This window comes from Lathamus discolor, chromosome W (assembly GCF_037157495.1).
Source record: "Lathamus discolor isolate bLatDis1 chromosome W, bLatDis1.hap1, whole genome shotgun sequence".
NCBI classification, from domain to species: domain Eukaryota; kingdom Metazoa; phylum Chordata; class Aves; order Psittaciformes; family Psittacidae; genus Lathamus; species Lathamus discolor.
This window is the reverse complement of record NC_088908.1, coordinates 2,936,495-2,955,653: the sequence shown is the minus strand read 5'-3', so window position 1 is coordinate 2,955,653 and position 19,159 is coordinate 2,936,495. Positions and strand designations below refer to the sequence as shown.

The 19,159-nt window shown below is 40.9% G+C and overlaps 1 protein-coding gene across 1 annotated transcript in view; it reads left to right on the top strand.

The window, feature by feature from the left end:
• LOC136004485 (transportin-1-like) overlaps positions 1–19,159 on the top strand; it is a 93,795-nt gene that overhangs the window by 57,493 nt on the left and 17,143 nt on the right. The window contains exons 10-15 of the mRNA XM_065661008.1: positions 6,986–7,046; positions 8,289–8,460; positions 14,418–14,570; positions 15,674–15,899; positions 16,841–17,012; positions 18,995–19,081. Of these exons, the coding sequence (XP_065517080.1) occupies positions 6,986–7,046; positions 8,289–8,460; positions 14,418–14,570; positions 15,674–15,899; positions 16,841–17,012; positions 18,995–19,081 (871 nt within the window). The remainder of the gene's footprint in view (positions 1–6,985; positions 7,047–8,288; positions 8,461–14,417; positions 14,571–15,673; positions 15,900–16,840; positions 17,013–18,994; positions 19,082–19,159) is intronic.

Below are 19,159 nucleotides of genomic sequence, written 5' to 3'. Positions count from 1 at the left end.
TATTAGGAATTAAAAATCCTAGTTAATTTGAAATAGTCATCTTTAAACTTCAGTTGACTTGTTCCTGGTTACTCTTATGGAGACTGTATCTAACTTCTTGTATGCTTAGAAGGAGTTTTCTGTAGCTAGTTCTTGTACACAAAGGTCAATGAAAAGATTTCTAAGGATTTCAGAGTCAGCTCCAGAAGCAACCTGTGTCCTTTGCCTCATCAAGTATATCCAGGTCCCTGAGCAAAAGCAATGCCACAAGTGTGTTTGCTTTTACCTGAAGCAGGAATAACCCAGACTGTCTTCCCCAGCAGATTCTTTACACGCACCACAGGAACTTTATGCCCCTCTACAGTGCGTAAAAATTCTGCTTGGGCTGTGTCAGCCCTGTTGGCAGATTCCCTATTGTTTACCAACCAGGTGGCCTTTGCTAAATGCGTATCCCAATGTTTGAAAGTCCCACCACCCATTGCTCTCAGTATAGTTTTTAACATCCCATTCTACTGTTCGATTTTCCCAGAGGCTGGTGCATGATGGGGGATGTGTTTGAGGTTTAAACATCTGTATGCCTGCAACAGTGCTCATAACTTTTCCAGACTAATGTGAATACTTTGCAATAGGAAATTAATTCTTCAGTGTTCCCAGTAAATGGAGACTGGGTTTGACATATGCATGGAAGGGTTTTGAAAATACTAGAGCAGTTTAAAAAAAAAGGGGGTGTTTGTCAAAATTTCAGTTATCATAAGCAATTAGCAGAGAATTGAGATCAAAACATCTACTGTAGCCATACAGGAATAGGAGTTGAAAACAGGAGAGCCAATGTTATGAGAAATTATTTTTAAGTTTTAAAATGTTTTTTCTTAACTCCTACTTTTAATATTAAATATCCACATATTAATACTAGTCAATTTCTCAGTATAAAACTTAAACATCTTCTGACCTACACGAACATTGACATTGCAACAGCTTCATCCTTGGTTGTGGTGGGTTTTTTAAGGAACTTATAAATTTCTAGAAAAACAGGTAAGAGTAACATAACATATCTTTCAGCATCATGTTTGTTGGCGAGTCCTTTTTGACTAGGGAGCTATATAAATTTGCCAGTACCTGATGAGAATCTTAAATTATTTTTATATTAAGTGGGACAAGATCCTATTCAACCTGATTATTTAATATCTTGTTCTATTTTGTTCCTGTATGCTTTCTTAAAAAATATATAGCTCCTGCATACTTCATAAAGTATGCTGCAGAAAATGTCAATGAATGTGTGTTAATCAGAATAGTTACTATCCTTTCAATAAAAGTTCAGGCAGTAATGCACCTTTGAGATGTGTGAATACTATTGCTGGCCTGAGTACCTTCAGAAGCAATACTCCTCAGCTGCAGAATTGCAGAATATGCTGAATCTGAGAGAATATATTGAGTCTGTCACTGTTGCTGGGTCCTTCAAGTAGTAACTTGATTTGGCTTATAATACATATTTACATTTTTATTGATTTATTTTTGTAGTGAATGTGGTTTTATCTGTGTATTTCCCCCAGTACTTTTTCTTCTTTTCTTTTTTTATTCCATACATCAATAATATTGGAGTTCCATGGCCATAACCAGTTTAATAACTAATTAAGTTCTAGTATAGCCTAATGACATGACTAATGTCAAGATTTCTTCAGTGTTGGGGACTTGTCTTAAAGGGTGATACTTGAAGTTATCACAAAAGGATAGGAGGGCTTAATGTAGTTAGGCTTACATGCCAAAGTCTTTCCACAGGGCTGCCTTCCACAGAATCACAGAATCCCAAGGGTTGGAAGGGACCTAAAAAGATCATCTAGTCCAACCCCCCTGCAAGAGCAGGGTAACCTACAGTACATCACACAGGAACTTGTCCAGGCGGGCCTTGAATATCTCCAGTGTAGGAGACTCCACAACCCCCCTGGGCAACCTGTTCCAGTGCTCTGTCACTTTTACAGTAAAGAAGTTCTTCCTGATGTTAACGTGGAACTTCCTATGTTCCAGTTTACACCCATTGCCCCTTGTCCTATCACTGGATATCACTGAAAAAAGCCTAGCTCCATCATCCTGACACCTACCCTTTACATATTTGTAAACATTGATGAGGTCACCCCTCAGTCTCCTCTTTTGCAAGCTAAAGAGACCCAGCTCCCTCAGCCTCTCCTCATAAGGGAGATGTTCCACTCCCTTAATCATCTTTGTGGCTCTGCGCTGGACTCCTTCAAGCAATTCCCTGTCCTTCTTGAACAGAGGGGCCCAGAACTGGACGCAATATTCCAGATGCGGCCTCACCAAGGCTGAGTAGAGGGGGAGGAGAACCTCTCTTGACCTACTAACCACTCCCTTTCTAATGCACCCTAAGATGCCATTTGCCTTCTTGGCCACAAGAGCACATTGCTGGCTCATGGTCATCCTCCTATCCACCAGGACCCCCAGGTCCCTTTCCCGTTCACTACTTTCCAGCAGGTCACCCCCCAACCTGCACTGGTACATGGGGTTGTTCTTCCCCAGATGCAAGACTCTACACTTGCCCTTGTTGAATTTCATCAAGTTTCTCCCCGCCCAACTCTCCAGCCTGTCCAGGTCTCGCTGAATGGCAGCACAGTCCTCTGGTGTGTCAGCCACTCCTCCCAGTTTTGTGTCATCAGCAAACTTGCTGATGGTGCACTCAGTTCCCTCATCCAGGTCATTGATGAAAATATTAAACAGCACCGGTCCCAGCACCGACCCCTGAGGAACTCCACTAGTCACAGACCTCCAGCTAGAATCTGCGCCATTGACCACAACTCTCTGCCTTCTTCCTCTCAACCAGTTCTCGATCCACCTCACTACTTGATCGTCAAGCCCACACTTCCTTAGCTTATCTGTGAGGATGCTGTGGGAGACAGTATCAAATGCCTTACTGAAATCAAGAAAAACTACATCTACTGCTCTACCATCATCCCTCCACCTAGTCACTTCCTCATAGAAGGCTATAAGGTTGGTCATACATGACTTCCCCCTCATAAAACCATGTTGGCTGTTCTTAATGACCCCCTCATCCTTGATATGCCTAGTGATGGAGTCAAGAATAAGTTGTTCCATCATCTTTCCAGGGATGGAGGTAAGGCTGACCGGTCTATAATTACCCGGGTCCTCCTTCTTGCCCTTCTTATAGATTGGTGTGACCTTTGCCATCCGCCAGTCCTCAGGCACCTCGCCCGTTTCCCACGACTTACCAAAGATGATGGAGAGTGGCCTAGCAATGACCTCCGCCAGCTCCCTCAGCACCCGTGGGTGCATTCCATCCGGACCCATCGATTTACAGATGTCCAGTTTGCATAGCTGATCCCTAACCCAATCCTCATCTACCAAAGCAAACTCCTCCTTTGTCCTGACTCCTTCTGGGGCTATAGAAATCCGGGGCCCTCGGCGAGAGTCTGCAGGAGTAAAGACAGAGGCAAAGAAGGCATTCAGCACCTCTGCCTTCTTTATATCCTCTGTCTCCAGGGTACCCACTTCGTTCAGCAGTGGGCCTATATTGCCTCTTGTTTTAGTTTTATTTGCTATGTATTTGAAGAAGCCCTTTCTATTGTCTTTAACCCGACTAGCAAGATTGAGTTCCAAGGAGGCCTTAGCTGTCCTAATTGCCTCCCTACATCCTCTAACAACTGTCCTATATTCCTCCCAAGCGGCCAGCCCCTCCTTCCATAATCCATAGATTCTCCTTTTCCACTTGAGTTTGCCCAGCAGCTCCTTGTTTAACCACGCCGGTCTCCTAGATCCCTTACTTGACTTCCTACTCATTGGGACGCTCCGATCCTGAGCTTGGAAGAAGCGGTCCTTGAATGCTAACCAACTATCTTGAGCCCCTTTACCGCCTAGTACACTTTCCCATGAGACTTCCCTTAGCAGTTGACTGAAGAGGCCAAAGTTGGCCCTTCGGAAATCCAGAACTGTGGCTTTGCTAGGTATTCTATTCCTCCCACACAGGATCCTAAACTCCACCATCTCATGGTCACTGCAGCCAAGGCTGCCATTGACCGTCACCACTTCGACCAAACCCTCCTTGTTGGCGAGTACTAAATCTAGCAGCGCTGCTCCCCTAGTTGGTACGTCCACCATTTGCATTAAGAAATTATCATCAATGCACTCGAGGAACCTCCTAGACTGTGAATGACTGGCTGTGTGAGTCTTCCAGCAAATATCGGGGTAGTTAAAGTCCCCCACGACGACTAAGGCATGTAGTCGCGAGGCTACTTCCAGTTGCCTGTAGAAAGCCTCATCAACTCCTTCGTCCTGATCAGGAGGTCTGTAATAGACCCCCACAACTGTATCACCCGTGCCAGTCAGCCCCTTGATTCGTACCCACAGACATTCCACTTGCTCCTCATCCGACCCCGGACAGAACTCAATACATTCTAGTTGCTCTCTCACGTAAAGAGCAACTCCACCACCTCGCTTTGCTGACCTATCTTTCCTAAAAAGGACATAGCCATCCATGACCACATTCCAGTCATGTGAACTGTCCCACCATGTCTCTGTAATCGCCACTAGATCATAACCTTTAGCCCGCACACAGACTTCTAACTCCTCCTGTTTATTCCCCATGCTGCGTGCATTGGTGTACAGGCATTTCAGGGAGCCAGTCCTAGTACCCTTTTTCCCCTGCGGGACAGGGTCTAAAAAGCTATCCTTTCCCACAAGTGAAACAAGAGATTGATAGTCCTCCTTAGCCCGCCATCCTTCAATCCCTAGCATGTTCCTCTTGGGCTTGTCCCCAACAGGCCCAGTTAAATCCCCTCCCCCCTTCCTAACTAGTTTAAAGCCCTGTCAATAAGCCCTGCTAACTCCTGCCCCAAAACCCTTTTTCTTCTCTGGGACTGGTGTATCCCGCCTGTCACCAGCAAACCAGGTGTCCCATACAGCAGCCCGTGACTGAAAAACCCAAACCCCTGCCTTTGGCACCAGTCACGTAGCCATACATTAACCTGCAGAGTCTTCTTATATATCCCTTCACCCTCGCTTGCAACAGGTATGGAGGCAAACACCACTTGCGCTCCAGACCCTTTAACCAGCCGTCCCAGGGCCCTGTAGTCTCTCTTCATTGCCCTTACGTTCCTCGTAATAATTTCGTCACTGCCAACCTGAAAAACCAGCAGTGGGTAGTAGTCAGACGGCTGCACCAGTTCAGAGAGCTTCTTTTTAACATCTCTAATCCGAGCCCCAGGCAGGCAGCAGACCTCCCTGTGGGGTGGATCCGGTCGACAAATGGGCCCTTCTGTTCCCCTCAGAAGGGAGTCACCCACCACAATTACTCTTCTTTTCTTCTTGGTTGGGGAAGTTCTGAGGTATGTGGGTGAGTGACTAGCCCTGGGTGACTCACTAGATAGATTTGCCTCACCATCTCCATTCACCTGGCCCTGAATTTCCAAGACCTCGTACCTGTTATTCAAGGGCAACTGGAAGGGAGGAAGGGATTATGAGGGTTTTCGCTTACCTCTCCGAGGAGGAACCTCCCTCCATCCATCCTTGTCCATTAAGCTCTCTCCTTCTGTCTGATGGTAGGAGGGAAGGGGATCCATAACTTGTTGAACCACTTCCCTCTGCCCTTGCCTTAGGGTGTGGTTCCACCAATCTATTTCACTTTCACACTCTCTAATGGCTCTCAACCTTTCTACCTCCTCCCTCAGTTCAGCCACCTGCCTGAGCAGGTCATTTATTTGCTCACAGCGAACACAAGCAGTGTCACTGGCTCCCTCCAATACAAGTGCCAGGCTCAGGCATTCGCTGCAGCCAGAGACCTGCACAGCTGCATGTCTGCAGGAAGGCTCAGTCTGGATACCCACATTAGTACTCACTACAGCTTTCGATCGTGTTGTAACCATGATCTATCTGGTCAATCAATCCGTCTACGTCCCTCAGCACTCCTTCCCCCTCCTGTACTCCAGGCGAGTCCTCTCGATGAGGCGGTTGGAACGCTTCCCTGCCCGCTCGCCTGGCCGCGCGAACGGCCGCGCAAACTGCCTCGACCCTCTGCCTCGACGCTCTCTGTTTGCCGGCTCTGTTCGCCGCGCTCCCTGGGAAGGTTTTTTAGCCACTCCCAGCTGGTGCCACTCCTCCTGTCTCCGCCCCCTGTGAGTCAGCCCCTCGCGGGAGCTGAGCTTCCGACTCCTGGGCAAGTCCTGTTGAGGACTTGAGGCTCCCTCCTCAGTGGCTCTTGTCGCTCTGAGGTGAGGCTCCTGGACGCTGATCTCTCCCCTCTCCGCTCCGGTGTTGCAGGCGTCCTCTCTCAAGCTACTCACCTCAGCAACTCAACTTCCAGCCTCTCGTCCCCTAATTTGTATGTATACCCAGGATTTCCTTGTCCCAGGTACAGAATCCAGCACTTGCTTTTGTTAAATTTTATATGGTTGGTGATTGCCCAGCTCTCTAGTCTATCCAGACCTCTCTATAAGGCCTCTCTACCCTTGAGGGAGTGCAAAGCTCCTCCTTATTTAGTGTCATCGGCAAACTTACATAATGTACATTCAATTCCTGCATCCACATCATTTATAAAAAGATTAAAGAGCATTGGCCCTAAAATTGAGCCTGGAGAACCCCACTGGTGACTGGCTGCCAGCCTGATATAACCCCATTTACTATATAACCTTTGGAGCCCAATCTGCCAGCCAGTTGCTCACCCAACATATTATGGATTTGTCTAGCTGTGTGCTGGACATTTTGTCCAGAAGGATACCTCCTTTAGCTTTGCTAAAATACAAAACCCACACATCTACTGGCTTCCCTTGATCAACTAGATGGGTGACCTTGTCATAAAAGGAAATTTACTTAAGCAGAATTTTCTCCTCATGAGCCCATCCTGCAGTCATCTGCATTGTCTCTCGAGTGTTTTTCAATAACTCCCAAAATGACCTTCTCCATAATTTTATTAGTCACTGAAGTGAGACTGACAGGCTGGTAATTACCAGGGTCTCCCTTATTGACATATATCAATATTTCTTTGTAGACTGATACCTGTGCTGGTAAATGGTATGAAATATGCAGAGATCGATATTATTCTGTTGAAGGTAAGCACCAATTTCTTTTATACTCTGGAAGAATATTTGGTTGGCTTCTGACTTGTAAATCAGAATGATTGAGTTGGTAGGCCAGATCTGGTCTGCCATCTGTTCAACTGAGATTTAACTTTTTGGGGCAAGGTGTGCTGTTCCAAAAACTAAATGTGACTGCTACCATGTTTGTTGGAAAATAATCTGTAGGCTTTCCTGCTTTGCCCCTGTCCCCTTCCACCCAACTTTGGCAGAGCTGGGATACTTTTACCCATGAATTACTGCAGCAAAGCAGCCTAAAAAAAATATCAGAATTCATTTTAACACCCTTCTAGCTTGAACTACACAGCTTTTTCCATCACATTTTAGAATGTGTCTGCATACTAGAATTTCTCTCTCTTCTTCCTTCTATAATTCATTCTTATCAAGAATAATTTCTTAACAAGAAGGATACTTTGTGCTTTTGTGTGAGCTTACCTCTCTTGCTTCTATTTTCCTGTCATTTTTCTGGTAAATACTTGTCGTGGTTTAAGCCCAGCCGGTAACACAGAGCCACACAGCCACTCGCTCACTCCCCCCCTTCTTCCTCCCCCTGCTCCCGGAGGGATGGGGAGGAGAATCAAGAGAATGTAAATCCCACAGTTTGAGATAAAAACAGTCCCGTAACTAAGGTATAATACAAAACTACTATCACTACCACCAATAATAATAATGATAAGGGAAATGACAAGGGGAGAGAATACAATTGCTAACCACCCACCGACAGATACCCAGCCTGACCCGAGCAGCGATCCGGGCCTTTTGGGTAACTCCCCCCAGTTTATATAGTGGGCATGACATGCTGTGGTATGGAATACCCCTTTGACTAGTTTGGGCCAGGTGTCCTGTCTCTGCTTCCTCTCAGCTTCCCATGCCCCTCCTCCCTGGCAGAGCATGAGACTGAAGAAGTCTTTGATCAGAGTAAGCATTACTTAGTAAGAACTAAAAACTTTGGTGTTTTATCAGCACTGTTCCCAGCCTAAGTCTAAAACACAGCACTGCACCAGATACTAAGAAGGAGAAAAATGACTGCTACTGCTGAACCCAGGACAATACTGTAATGGAATGCAGGAACAATGGTATATTTAGTTAGCTTGCAGAACAAGTGTGATGTGACTCTTTCATATTCTTGTAAAATCTTTAACTAAGTTTACACTGCATTCTGAACTTCCTTGAGCAATATAGTTACACTAGTTCATCTGATAAAAATTTTGATGACAGGGGGATGTTGAAGAAGATGAAGCTATTCCAGATAGTGAACAGGATATAAGACCTCGGTTTCATCGTTCACGAACGGTAGCTCAGCAACATGAAGAAGATGGTATTGAAGATGGTAACGATGATGACAGTGACCTTGATGATGATGATGATACTCTTTCTGACTGGAATTTAAGTATGTCAAAGTAATGTGTAAAATGTTTTAAAATGTAGCTATTTGCATAATACAAGAGTTAGAATAAAAAGAGGAGTTTCTGTATAGGAATACTGACACTTTGCTTTTGAATATAAAAAGAATTATCTGCTGATATAATTAATGGTTGGGGCAGACAGCGTGCCTTTTAGGTGATATTTTGGCTATATAACTGTATTGACAAAAGCTAGCCACCTGTAAGCTTATTTCAAATATGGCCGATAGAGCTACAAACATAGAATCATAGAATCATAGAATAGTTAGGGTTGTAAAGGACCTTAAGATCATCTAGTTCCAACTCCCCTGCCATGGGCAGGGACACCTCACACTAAACCATCTCACCCAAGGCTTCATCCAACTTGGCCTTGAACACCGCCAGGGATGGAGCATTCACAACTTCCTTGGGAAACCTATTCCAGTGCCTCACCACCATAACAGGAAAGAACTTCCTCCTTATATCCAATCCAAACTTCCCCTGTTTAAGTTTTAACCCGTTACCCCTTGTCCTGTCACTACAGTCCCTAATGAAGAGTCCCTCCCCAGCATCCTTATAGGCCCCCTTAAGATACTGGAAGGCTGCTATGAGGTCTCCACGCAGCCTTCTCTTCTCCAGGCTGAACAGCCCCAACTTTCTCAGCCTATCTTCATAAACGTGGATGCAATTCAACAGAAGCTTTGGATTTTGAATTTTCATTGTTCTTAGCTTGAGGAAGCTTAATAATGCTTTATTTTACTGCAGTCTTCCCCCTCTAAATCTGGTTTGTGTGATAGTATTTTTTTCTCCTACATTTGAACATGCTACTACTGACAGCCATTACCAGTAGTTCTGATGTAGTAGATGAATGTACCTTGAAGCTTATAGATCAAACAACATTGAGGCATATCTAAAATTTTAAATTATTATTATTTAGAGGAAAATAAGAACAAATATGCTTGCTTTTGTAAAGTACTGTTTAAAATAGTTTTAACTTCATAATGCTGTTCTTGTGGTCATTACTGTATGTACAGTGTATTGGAGAAAACTCCAGGAACAAACTTGCCAACAAAGTTTTCAAGCTGACAAGCAGGTATTCTTTATTGCGGTGCCAGGAGACACGGGAGATAGCTCCTCCTAACATGTGTCCCTGTGTTGCTACACAAGCCATCCTTATATAGTCCCTGGGCATACATACATTACATCATTTTCCAGAAAGTTCCCCGCATGCGTACAGAATTGTGGTGGTGGTCTCTGAGGGTCGTTTACTTCTTCCAACAATCTTCATCACTTCTGGCAGCCTTTGAAGCACACACGGTAGATGTTCATACCAGCTTAATTGGTTTGTTAGCACCAGAGACATAATAATCCTGCTGTCCTCCTACTTATCAGTTGGTTTAACTGTAGCCCATCCTGGACACCTGCCATTCCCAGATACTCCTTTTCCCTGTGTCCTGTTCTTTTAGACTGTTTTTCTTAAAACTATGTTAACTATAGCGATTTATCTTGTACAAGAATGCTCAGTATGTTCTCTAGCTGTACTCTACCTTTTTTTTCTGTGTATCATGCACTTTAGTAATTTTCCATTCCTACTGTTACAAAGCCATCAAACTTAACATTACTTAGAACTGATTCTAAAGGTTTATATATTCCATTTTGTCATTTTGTGCCTCTCCGTGTCTCAAATCCCCGCTTTTTCTGTCCTTTTGCAAATTCTTTTGCAACAGTTTATATACTACCCTTGCCGTCTAAAGTCTTTTTGAAATAATTTCCCATTTCTACTTGATGCTTGATTTCATTTCTCTTCCAATCATCTTCATAATTTATCATAGACCATTTACAACCCCAGAGGGAACATCGTATCATGCCACAAGTAATCAATATTAAAACAATTAACATCAGTATTCCTGCAACCAGTTGCCTCAACCAGGAGAGATCAGGTAACCATGAAGTTAACTTTTTCCATATTTCTTCAAAACCCCAGGAGGTGTCATCCATGGCCATTTTATGAAATATCCTTGTTTTTACTTTCCATTTCCTCTATGGTTGCTGAGATATTTACAATTGCATTCTCTAATTCACTTACACCCAAAGATGGAATTAGCCCTCCTACAAAACTATGGAATGAGGTGTGTCATTCAGTAATAGGGTTAAACCCTCGCTTAATCTGTTTAGCAAAACTTCTAATCCAGGTGCTGGAAGGATACCTGTCGATAATAGTAAAATTGGGTATTACAGCACCTAAGGTGCATGCCCCCTTCCATTTGGGGGCTAGAGTCTTATAAGCATTTTCTCCACATAACCAATGCCATCCTTTGCCTTTAGGAACGGGCCACCACTGGACTAGGATACCATCTATATGAATAGTATGATTGCAATTTGAATTGTGACCTACATCTGTGGCATTTAAACAAGCATGATCTCCTACCCTGGTTCCTGGTGTAATACATCTTTGTGCACAGGTGTAATATTTATTACCTGGATTAGGATTAACTATTCCAAATTTTAACCTTTCCTTCGAATACAGATTGCTAGTGTTCACCCACAAATTTGTCCATGAGACAGTGTTAGGAATTGGAACTCCAATTAATGGCAGATCCAGGCTTTCTCCTGATTTAGGCAACTGTGCACACACCCAACAGTCACTACGATTAACATCCTTAGGAACATTCTTCACTAATTTCATGTATAAGTCCTGTTCCCAAGCTTGTGCGCCAGTTATCATATGAGTCCAAATTATGACCGACGCAATTTTATATGCAAGGGTCCTGAAGGTTTGACCTGCCATGTCTTCTCTGGCTCTGGTGCTTTCTTTATTCTTGAGTAATGTATCCAAGCAGGTTGTTCCTTTATCTTCACTGCTGTAAAGGTGGTCAGTAATATCTGGTACGGTCCGCTCCACTTCTCCTGTAGAGGATCTCCTGAAAAATTCTTAACATAAACCCAGTCTCCAGATCTGAAAGGGTGAATAGGATAATCCAAACCTCTTGCTCTTGTCCCTACTATTCTCTTATTTATCTCCTCCAATTGTTTTCCCAGATTGATCAGAAACTGTTGGAGATAGCCTTCCCCCACTTCCTGAAGACTTTCTCCTTTAAACTGGGACTGGTATGGTCTTCCATACAAAATCTCAAATGGGCTAACCTCTTCATTCGACCAGGGTTTAGTTTGAATTCTTAATAGAGGCAGTGGTAAAGCTTGGTACCAATATAAATTTGTTTCCTGACATATTTTACTAATCTGTTGTTTAATCAGATGGTTCATCTTTTCTACCTGCTCACTGGCCTGAGGCCTGTATGGAACATGTTGTTGCCAATCAGTTTCTTATTTTTTTGCTAATTTCTTGTAACAGTTTTGCACTAAAGTGTGAACCTCGGTTGGAAGAAATTGCCTCTGGTACTCCAAAACGAGGTATTATTTCATTTAATGATGTTTTAATCACCTATCTTGCATTATTTATCCTACAAGGGAATGCTTCTGGCCAGCCTGAAAAAGTATCCGTTAACACCAACAAGTATCGGTAATCCACTTTTCTTGGTAATTCAGAAAAATCTGTTTGCCACTGCTGTCCCGGATAACTTCCTCTCCCAATTGTCCCAATTTGATTTCTGTTTTCAGTTTTAGGATTATTCTTAAGACATAGCTGACATTGTTTTGTCACTAATTGAACTATGGTACAATTTTTTTGTTTAAGTATTTATACAAAGAGTTACTACCAGAATGAGTTTTATTATGTTCCTCCTGAACTAACTTCCAGAGTTGGTTATAGGGGATTACAATTCCCCCATCAGGTATCTGAACCCCACCTTCTTTATTTTCCTGTCCTTTTAGATCTTGAATCAATTTTCTATCCTCTTTTGAACACCTAGGTTTAGATTTTTCGATTGTTAGTTTGCCATCAGGGATTAAGGACATGATTTTAGATTGTTCAGCTGCTTGTTTGGCTTCAAAATCGGCCAAATTATTTCCAATTTCCTGATCAGAGTCACCTTGATGTCCTTTACAGTACGTAATAGCTACTTCTTCAGGTAGCTGAACAGCTTCCAGTAATTGTAGAATTTCTGTAGCATGTTTAATCTGTTTCCCTTGTGTGTTGTAAAGTCCTCGTTCTTTCCAGATAGCACCATGTGCATGTACCACACCAAATGCGTATTTAGAATCAGTACAAATATTTATCCTTTGATCTTTAGCGAATTCCAGGGCTCTCATTAATGCTATTATTTCTGCCTTCTGGGCAGAGGTGTTTGCGGGTAAAGCTTTAGCTTCTATTACCTGTGAAGTGGTGGTAACGGCATATCCTGCCTTTCGTTCACCATTTGTCATGAAGCTACTACCATCAGTAAACCAAGAATCAGGATCTTCCAGAGGCTTTTCTTTCAAGTCTGGTCAGCTCGAATATACAGTCTCTATAGTGGCCAAGCAGTCATGCGTTAGTGACCACAATTTCTATATCATCTTGTTCCACAAGGCTGGCCATTCCCAGATACTCCTTATCCCTGTGTCCTGTTCTTCTAGTCTGTTTTTCTTAAAACTATGTCCACTATAACGATTTATCTTGTACAGGAATTCTCAGTATGTTCTCTAGCTGTACTCTACCTTTTTTTTTCTGTGTATCATGCACCTCAGTAATTTTCCATTGCTTCTGTTACAAAGCCATCAAACTTAACATTACTTAGAACTGATTCTAAAGGTTTATATATTCCATTTTGTCATTTTGTGCCCCTCCTTGTCTCAACAGATTGCAGAATTAAATACATATTTTCTGAAAAACATAGCTGAAATGACAGAATGTGCCTGTGGTCCACAGTTTTTGTTAAGATGGTGAGGAAGCTAAAGCTAAGTAGGAAAGAGAGAGAACAGAACAGTTAAGAAATCTGTTTTGATGTATATCATCTGGACTTGAAAGATTTTTTATTAGCTTAAATTCAGAATTGTGTGCCCTATTACTTATCTAGTGTTCTATATTTGACTTCCAATTTGAACAGAAAGGAAACATCAGCACAGCCTGACAATTAGCAACATTGCTTACTAATGGGACCTGGTAACTAAATATGGGAGCCTGCCTTTTTTTCCTCTAGTAGAAAGCTGAAACGGACTTAGCTTAAAGCAGTAGGTGCTGGTCTTGGGGAGTCTGTGCTGTTTATTACTGCATTGCAGTAGAGATCTGTTCTGAGCCTTGTATATACTTCTGTTCCAATTGGATAATTTCTGACAGATTAAGAAGGAACTGAAATCATAATAAGCAAATAAGCAAAAAAGAAAAAGGCAGTATAAATTCTTTAATACGAGCATTATTTTTCTAGATATGATAGCACCACAACAGAAAACCAGAGTAAGGATTTCTGAATCATGTGTTGAAGTTATTCTTTTCTGAGCTTTTTTGTGCTAAAAATATGTGATTAAAAACTTTAAAACAAATTTTGAAGTGGTGTTCTTTTTATTGGTACATCACAGAATTAGGGGTAAGATATAAAAGCTCAGAGCAGAGGTCAACAAATTTCTTTCAGTCTCTAGAGACTGATGATTTTGCCTCTTTTGCTTTGAGACATGGATCATGTTTGAACATTTTCTTTTTAATCAATTGATAATAGCTTTAGGCTACTTCTCCTTAGTTTCTCCAGTATGTGACATTTATGTCACAGACCTTCCCTTTTCTGTATTGTTACACCATCCTGAAATTATGTAGTGTATATAATGTTGCAATATAATAACATGGTTCCTGTCCGTAAGTGTTGTAATATCCCAAGTGTATAAGTCCTTTCAGTGGCTATAAAAATGATGCAAAATTGGCTTTCCTAAGAGCTGTGACTTTGTAGTAGAGCACAGTGTATCCCAGTGTATTGTAAATAAATGGAAGTATCTTTCCTCCTAATGCCCTGGCAGCTCAAAATTAAAATGAGGATTATACTTGTCTAACTACAATTGCTTTTGTAATAAGCAGTTTACTGCTGTTAATTCCCCTCAGGGAAATGTTCTGCTGCTGCTCTAGATGTCTTGGCTAATGTATTTCGTGATGAACTTCTGCCACACATCTTGCCCCTTTTGAAGGAGTTGCTCTTCCATCCCGAATGGGCAGTTAAAGAATCTGGTATCCTTGTTCTTGGAGCAATTGCTGAAGGTAAGGTAACAGTGCATGTCAAGTTGTGGAATTTTTGATTGATTCTAAAGCAGCTCTGTGATTCCTTCTAGGTGAATTTACTTCTGCAAACAAGTATACATCTTTAGCTGACTTGGTTTTAGTGATTAATCTCTACATCTGCTCATTGGTGACTGCAGTTATTTGTTTAATTTTTTAGTTTCAAATCTCTGCATCTTTTGGAGACATAAGGCATAACTTAGTTTCTTTTATTCCTCTCTTTCTTAACTCTGCGGCATATATTTATAGGTTTCTTATAAAGTACTACTTTGATTTTGATATAACAGTAATATTTATTAAATTTGAGCCTTACATTTCATTCATTGTTTTTAGAAATGGAGACCAGTCCTGTGACTTCAGTGCCTTGAGCTGCTTTTTGTGGATGGTTCTCTGATTTAAATGTGATAACTTCCATTTCTTTGTATTTGCTCACAGACTTGGCTTTTTACCCATATTTCCAGCATTCCTGTCCATTTTTGCAAATTTAAGGAATATATTTGGGTCCATGCCTAGATTAACTCTTTTCCTACAGTACATAGTTAACATACATTTTGTTTGTTGCTAGAAAAAATTTTTGTTGATTTTGATTTCAAGTCAAGTAAGGTAAAAGTTTGTACTTCTGGCAAATCTCAGCGTATTACTGCCCTTGCTGACTTGAAGTGTGTAGATTTCTTAAGGAATGCTTTTTAATGATATGGTGATTTGTTATCAAGGCCTAATCTTTCTCTACTTGTTGTCTTGGTCACTCTGACTAGACTGGCATAAGACTTCGAAGCTTTATGAACTAATATTATTTGCATGTTCTTGCTATACTCCATTTAATAAAGCAGAATTTCTGGAGATTGGGGAAGCACTGAAGTAGAAATATAGTTGAAATGAATGTAAATTTGATTGGGAATTTCAGTTATTGTTTATGGTGAGGTTTCTTTTTATGACTTAGCATAAATTAGGTAGAATTATTTGTATAATGTTAAAATCTATTGCTACATGATAGAGGAAGAAAATGCATGCCTTCTAGGAAATAGCAAAAAGTTATATTATGTTTTCTAATTCTTGTACTGTAATATCTTTATTTTTCCTTCTAGGCTGCATGCAGGGTATGATTCCATATCTTCCTGAGCTGATCCCTCACCTTATTCAGTGCCTCTCTAACAAAAAGGCTCTTGTGCGCTCCATTACATGTTGGACTCTTAGTCGCTATGCACACTGGGTAGTTAGTCAACCCCCAGACACATACTTGAAGCCGTTAATGACTGAGTTGCTAAAGCGTATTCTGGATACCAACAAGAGAGTACAAGAAGCTGCCTGCAGGTGAGCAAAAGCTTAAGCAAAAAGCATTATCCATGACACTGCTTTTTCATGGGAAACAAATTTAATGCTTTTATAAACGAATACATGACTGCATTTCTAGCTCTTAATGTATTTTAGTTTTTTCCTTTTAAATTGAAGTAGGTTCAGCTTCTTCTGAAGTAGTCACAAATTACTCCAAATTGAAATAAAATGTATTTCTTTTTACCACTTTGTTTTCAAAATATATGAATCACCAAACTAAACAATCTCTTAAAGTAAAAGAAATTATCTGTATGTGACAGCTGTTTATATTCAATATTTTAAGTTTCATTGACCAGAAATCTGGCTTTTATATGCCCTATGAACAAGGTCAATACTGATGGTAAAAGGAAAACTGTCCTATCATTGCATTAGTGATGTTGTATATATTTAGCTCAGGATTACCAAAACATTTGGGTTGCAGTTATTTCAAGGGATATTCCCTTTCTCTTGAAAGGAGATCCTTGGAGGTAAGATTCCCTTCTCCCACTTGTTTGCTAATATTAAAAAAAAAATGAATGGACACACCATTAATGAAATGGGTGCACCTCTCGTGCAGGAAGTTCAGCAAATAAAGCTTTCATGTGTCAGTTTGTGTGGGGCAGAAGTATATACAGCAGACTGCCAAGGAAGTTTCCTTATAAAGCAGAATTAGATCTGTAACATGTATACATAACAGGTTTTACAGGAATAATTTTAAATTTTGCTTATCACAATATGAGTTGAATCTTTGTGTTCAATCAAAATAGATTGATTTTGTCTCAGTAATACCATTTTGAAAACATACCTTGGATGAATTTGAGAATTAAATACAGCTCTGTGTTTAAACAGAAATGGGTAGTTTGGGGCATTTTGGGGTGGTCTTGTTTTGTTTTTTCCAAGATACTGACTGACCTGTTTGGGGTGGGTTTTTTGTCATTCAGTGCCTTTGCTACTCTAGAAGAGGAGGCTTGTACAGAGCTTGTTCCTTATCTTGCATATATACTTGACACTCTGGTCTTCGCATTTGGTAAATACCAGCATAAAAACCTGCTCATTCTTTATGATGCTATAGGAACTCTAGCAGATTCTGTAGGACATCATCTAAATAAACCAGTGAGTATACCTTATGCACTTGTCATATATTGAAAAACTGGGTAGGTGTTTTTTGTCATGTGCTTTATATGTTATAAAACAAATACTGACCTTTCTGTGTAGGCTTCAATAATAAATATTTGCATGTAAAATACATAGACTGCATGTAATTTTCCCACTACCAAATATGTGGTGGCTTATGAAATGTGCTTCTCATTACTGTGATTTTTTTCCTCATTCTCAGAATTTTTCAACTCAGAGGAGATACATATATCAATATAGATACGAAATGGGATTTTAAAGAAATTGGTGGAATGTGTGTGCTAATTTCTACTGACTTTTTTTTTTTTGTAACCGCTTTCAGTATAGCTAAACTGCTCTGTGTGTCTTTCCAGTGTATTGGAGCACATCATTATTAGAAATTGCTTTATCAGAGAGTGTGACAGATATGCATTTTATATATAAAAACACAGAATCCTTTGGGCAAAGCACAGATAACACACAGGCAAATATAGTGGGTTTTTGTAGTGTACATAAATTCTTTAATAGGATTTGTATGCATGTCATGTATATCTTTGGTTGTTTGTTGTGGTTTAACCCCAGGTGGGAACTAAGTACCACACAGCCACTCGCTAATTCACACTCCCTGCCCAATGGCATGGGGAGGAGAATCAGAAAAAAGGTAAAAACCCACAGGTTGAGATAAAAACAGTTTAATAACTGAAATAAAGTAAAATATAATAATATAATAATAAAAGGAAATAGAGGGAGGAAGGAATAATACACCCCACCATCCCCCTCCACCTCCTAAAAAAAAGCCCATCCCTGAGCAGCGATTGGTCCCTTCCGGCTAATTCCCTCCGGTTTATATACTAAGCATGATGTGATGTGGTATGGAATATCCCTTTGGCTAGTTTGGGTCAGGTGTCCTGTCTCTGCTTCCTACTGGCTTCCCATGCCCTTCCTCACTGGCAGAGCATGAGAGACTGAAAAGTCCTCTATCAGGGTAATTACTACTTAGCAACAACTAAACCACTGGTGTGTTATCAGCACTGTTCTCAGACTAAAGCTGAAACACAGCACTGCACCAGCTACTAAGAAGAAAAATAACTATCCCAGCCAAAACCAGGACAGTATTGAAATTTCCTTTATTTCTCTATAGTGTTTCACATGACATAGACACACTAAAATAAAACAATTTGGGTTGTTGCCATGCAATTTTACTTGCTTTCCAAGATTCCACACCATCAAGTGACATTTTTCTCAATGTCTGTCTGGCCCTGGCCAGCTTCACATTTGATATCACCAGGAGGAGGCTAAATGGGCGCTCCTGGTGATGGTGGGACTTTCTTCAGTCACTTAGAATTTTGTGTCTTTAGACATGGCATTAGCTGGCAGCATGTGTTGGCTCTTTGGATACTTACTGGGAGCAACAGTACTACAGGGATGCTTTGCTTAATGTCCTTGTGACTGACAGCAGTGGTAGGAAAGATGCAACATCTTTATGCAGAATTGTTTAGTGCACCCTTCTGGAGGGACAGAAAATTACTTTCTTCATGGATAGGTAGTTGCTTGAGGAGGTTTCAGGAATTTGAGAGGATAGGGTTGTAGCATCAGGGTAATGAGAGATGGTTGAGAAATAGCAGATGAACAGCCAGATTGCATTGCCGGCAAAAACATTTTCTGTAGGCCCTGAGGCAATCCTATAGATTTGTAACAACCCAGGCAGCTATTAAAAGTTGCTAGACTGAAGCTAAACCTGGAGGAAAAGATTCATTCTGGAAAGGTACTTATGTGACTCAGCAAAAATCTGAAGACATAAATTGTAAAATCTAATACTTCTATATAAATTAGTACTTCAACATATTGCAACAAGGACTAAATTACAATATATCAATTTTCTTTTGCTTAAAAAGTAGAACATATCAATCCTTAATATATCAATTTTCTAACTAGTATGCAATGATGTGTTTCAGTAGCTGATGTATTTTCATCCTAAATAGGAATATATTCAGATGCTAATGCCTCCATTAATCCAGAAGTGGAACATATTGAAGGATGAAGATAAAGATCTCTTTCCTTTATTAGAGGTAAATATTAAAATTTGAATATACTTTATCAACTTCTTTTATGAATTACCCCTATTACTAAAGATGCTCCTCCTAGTA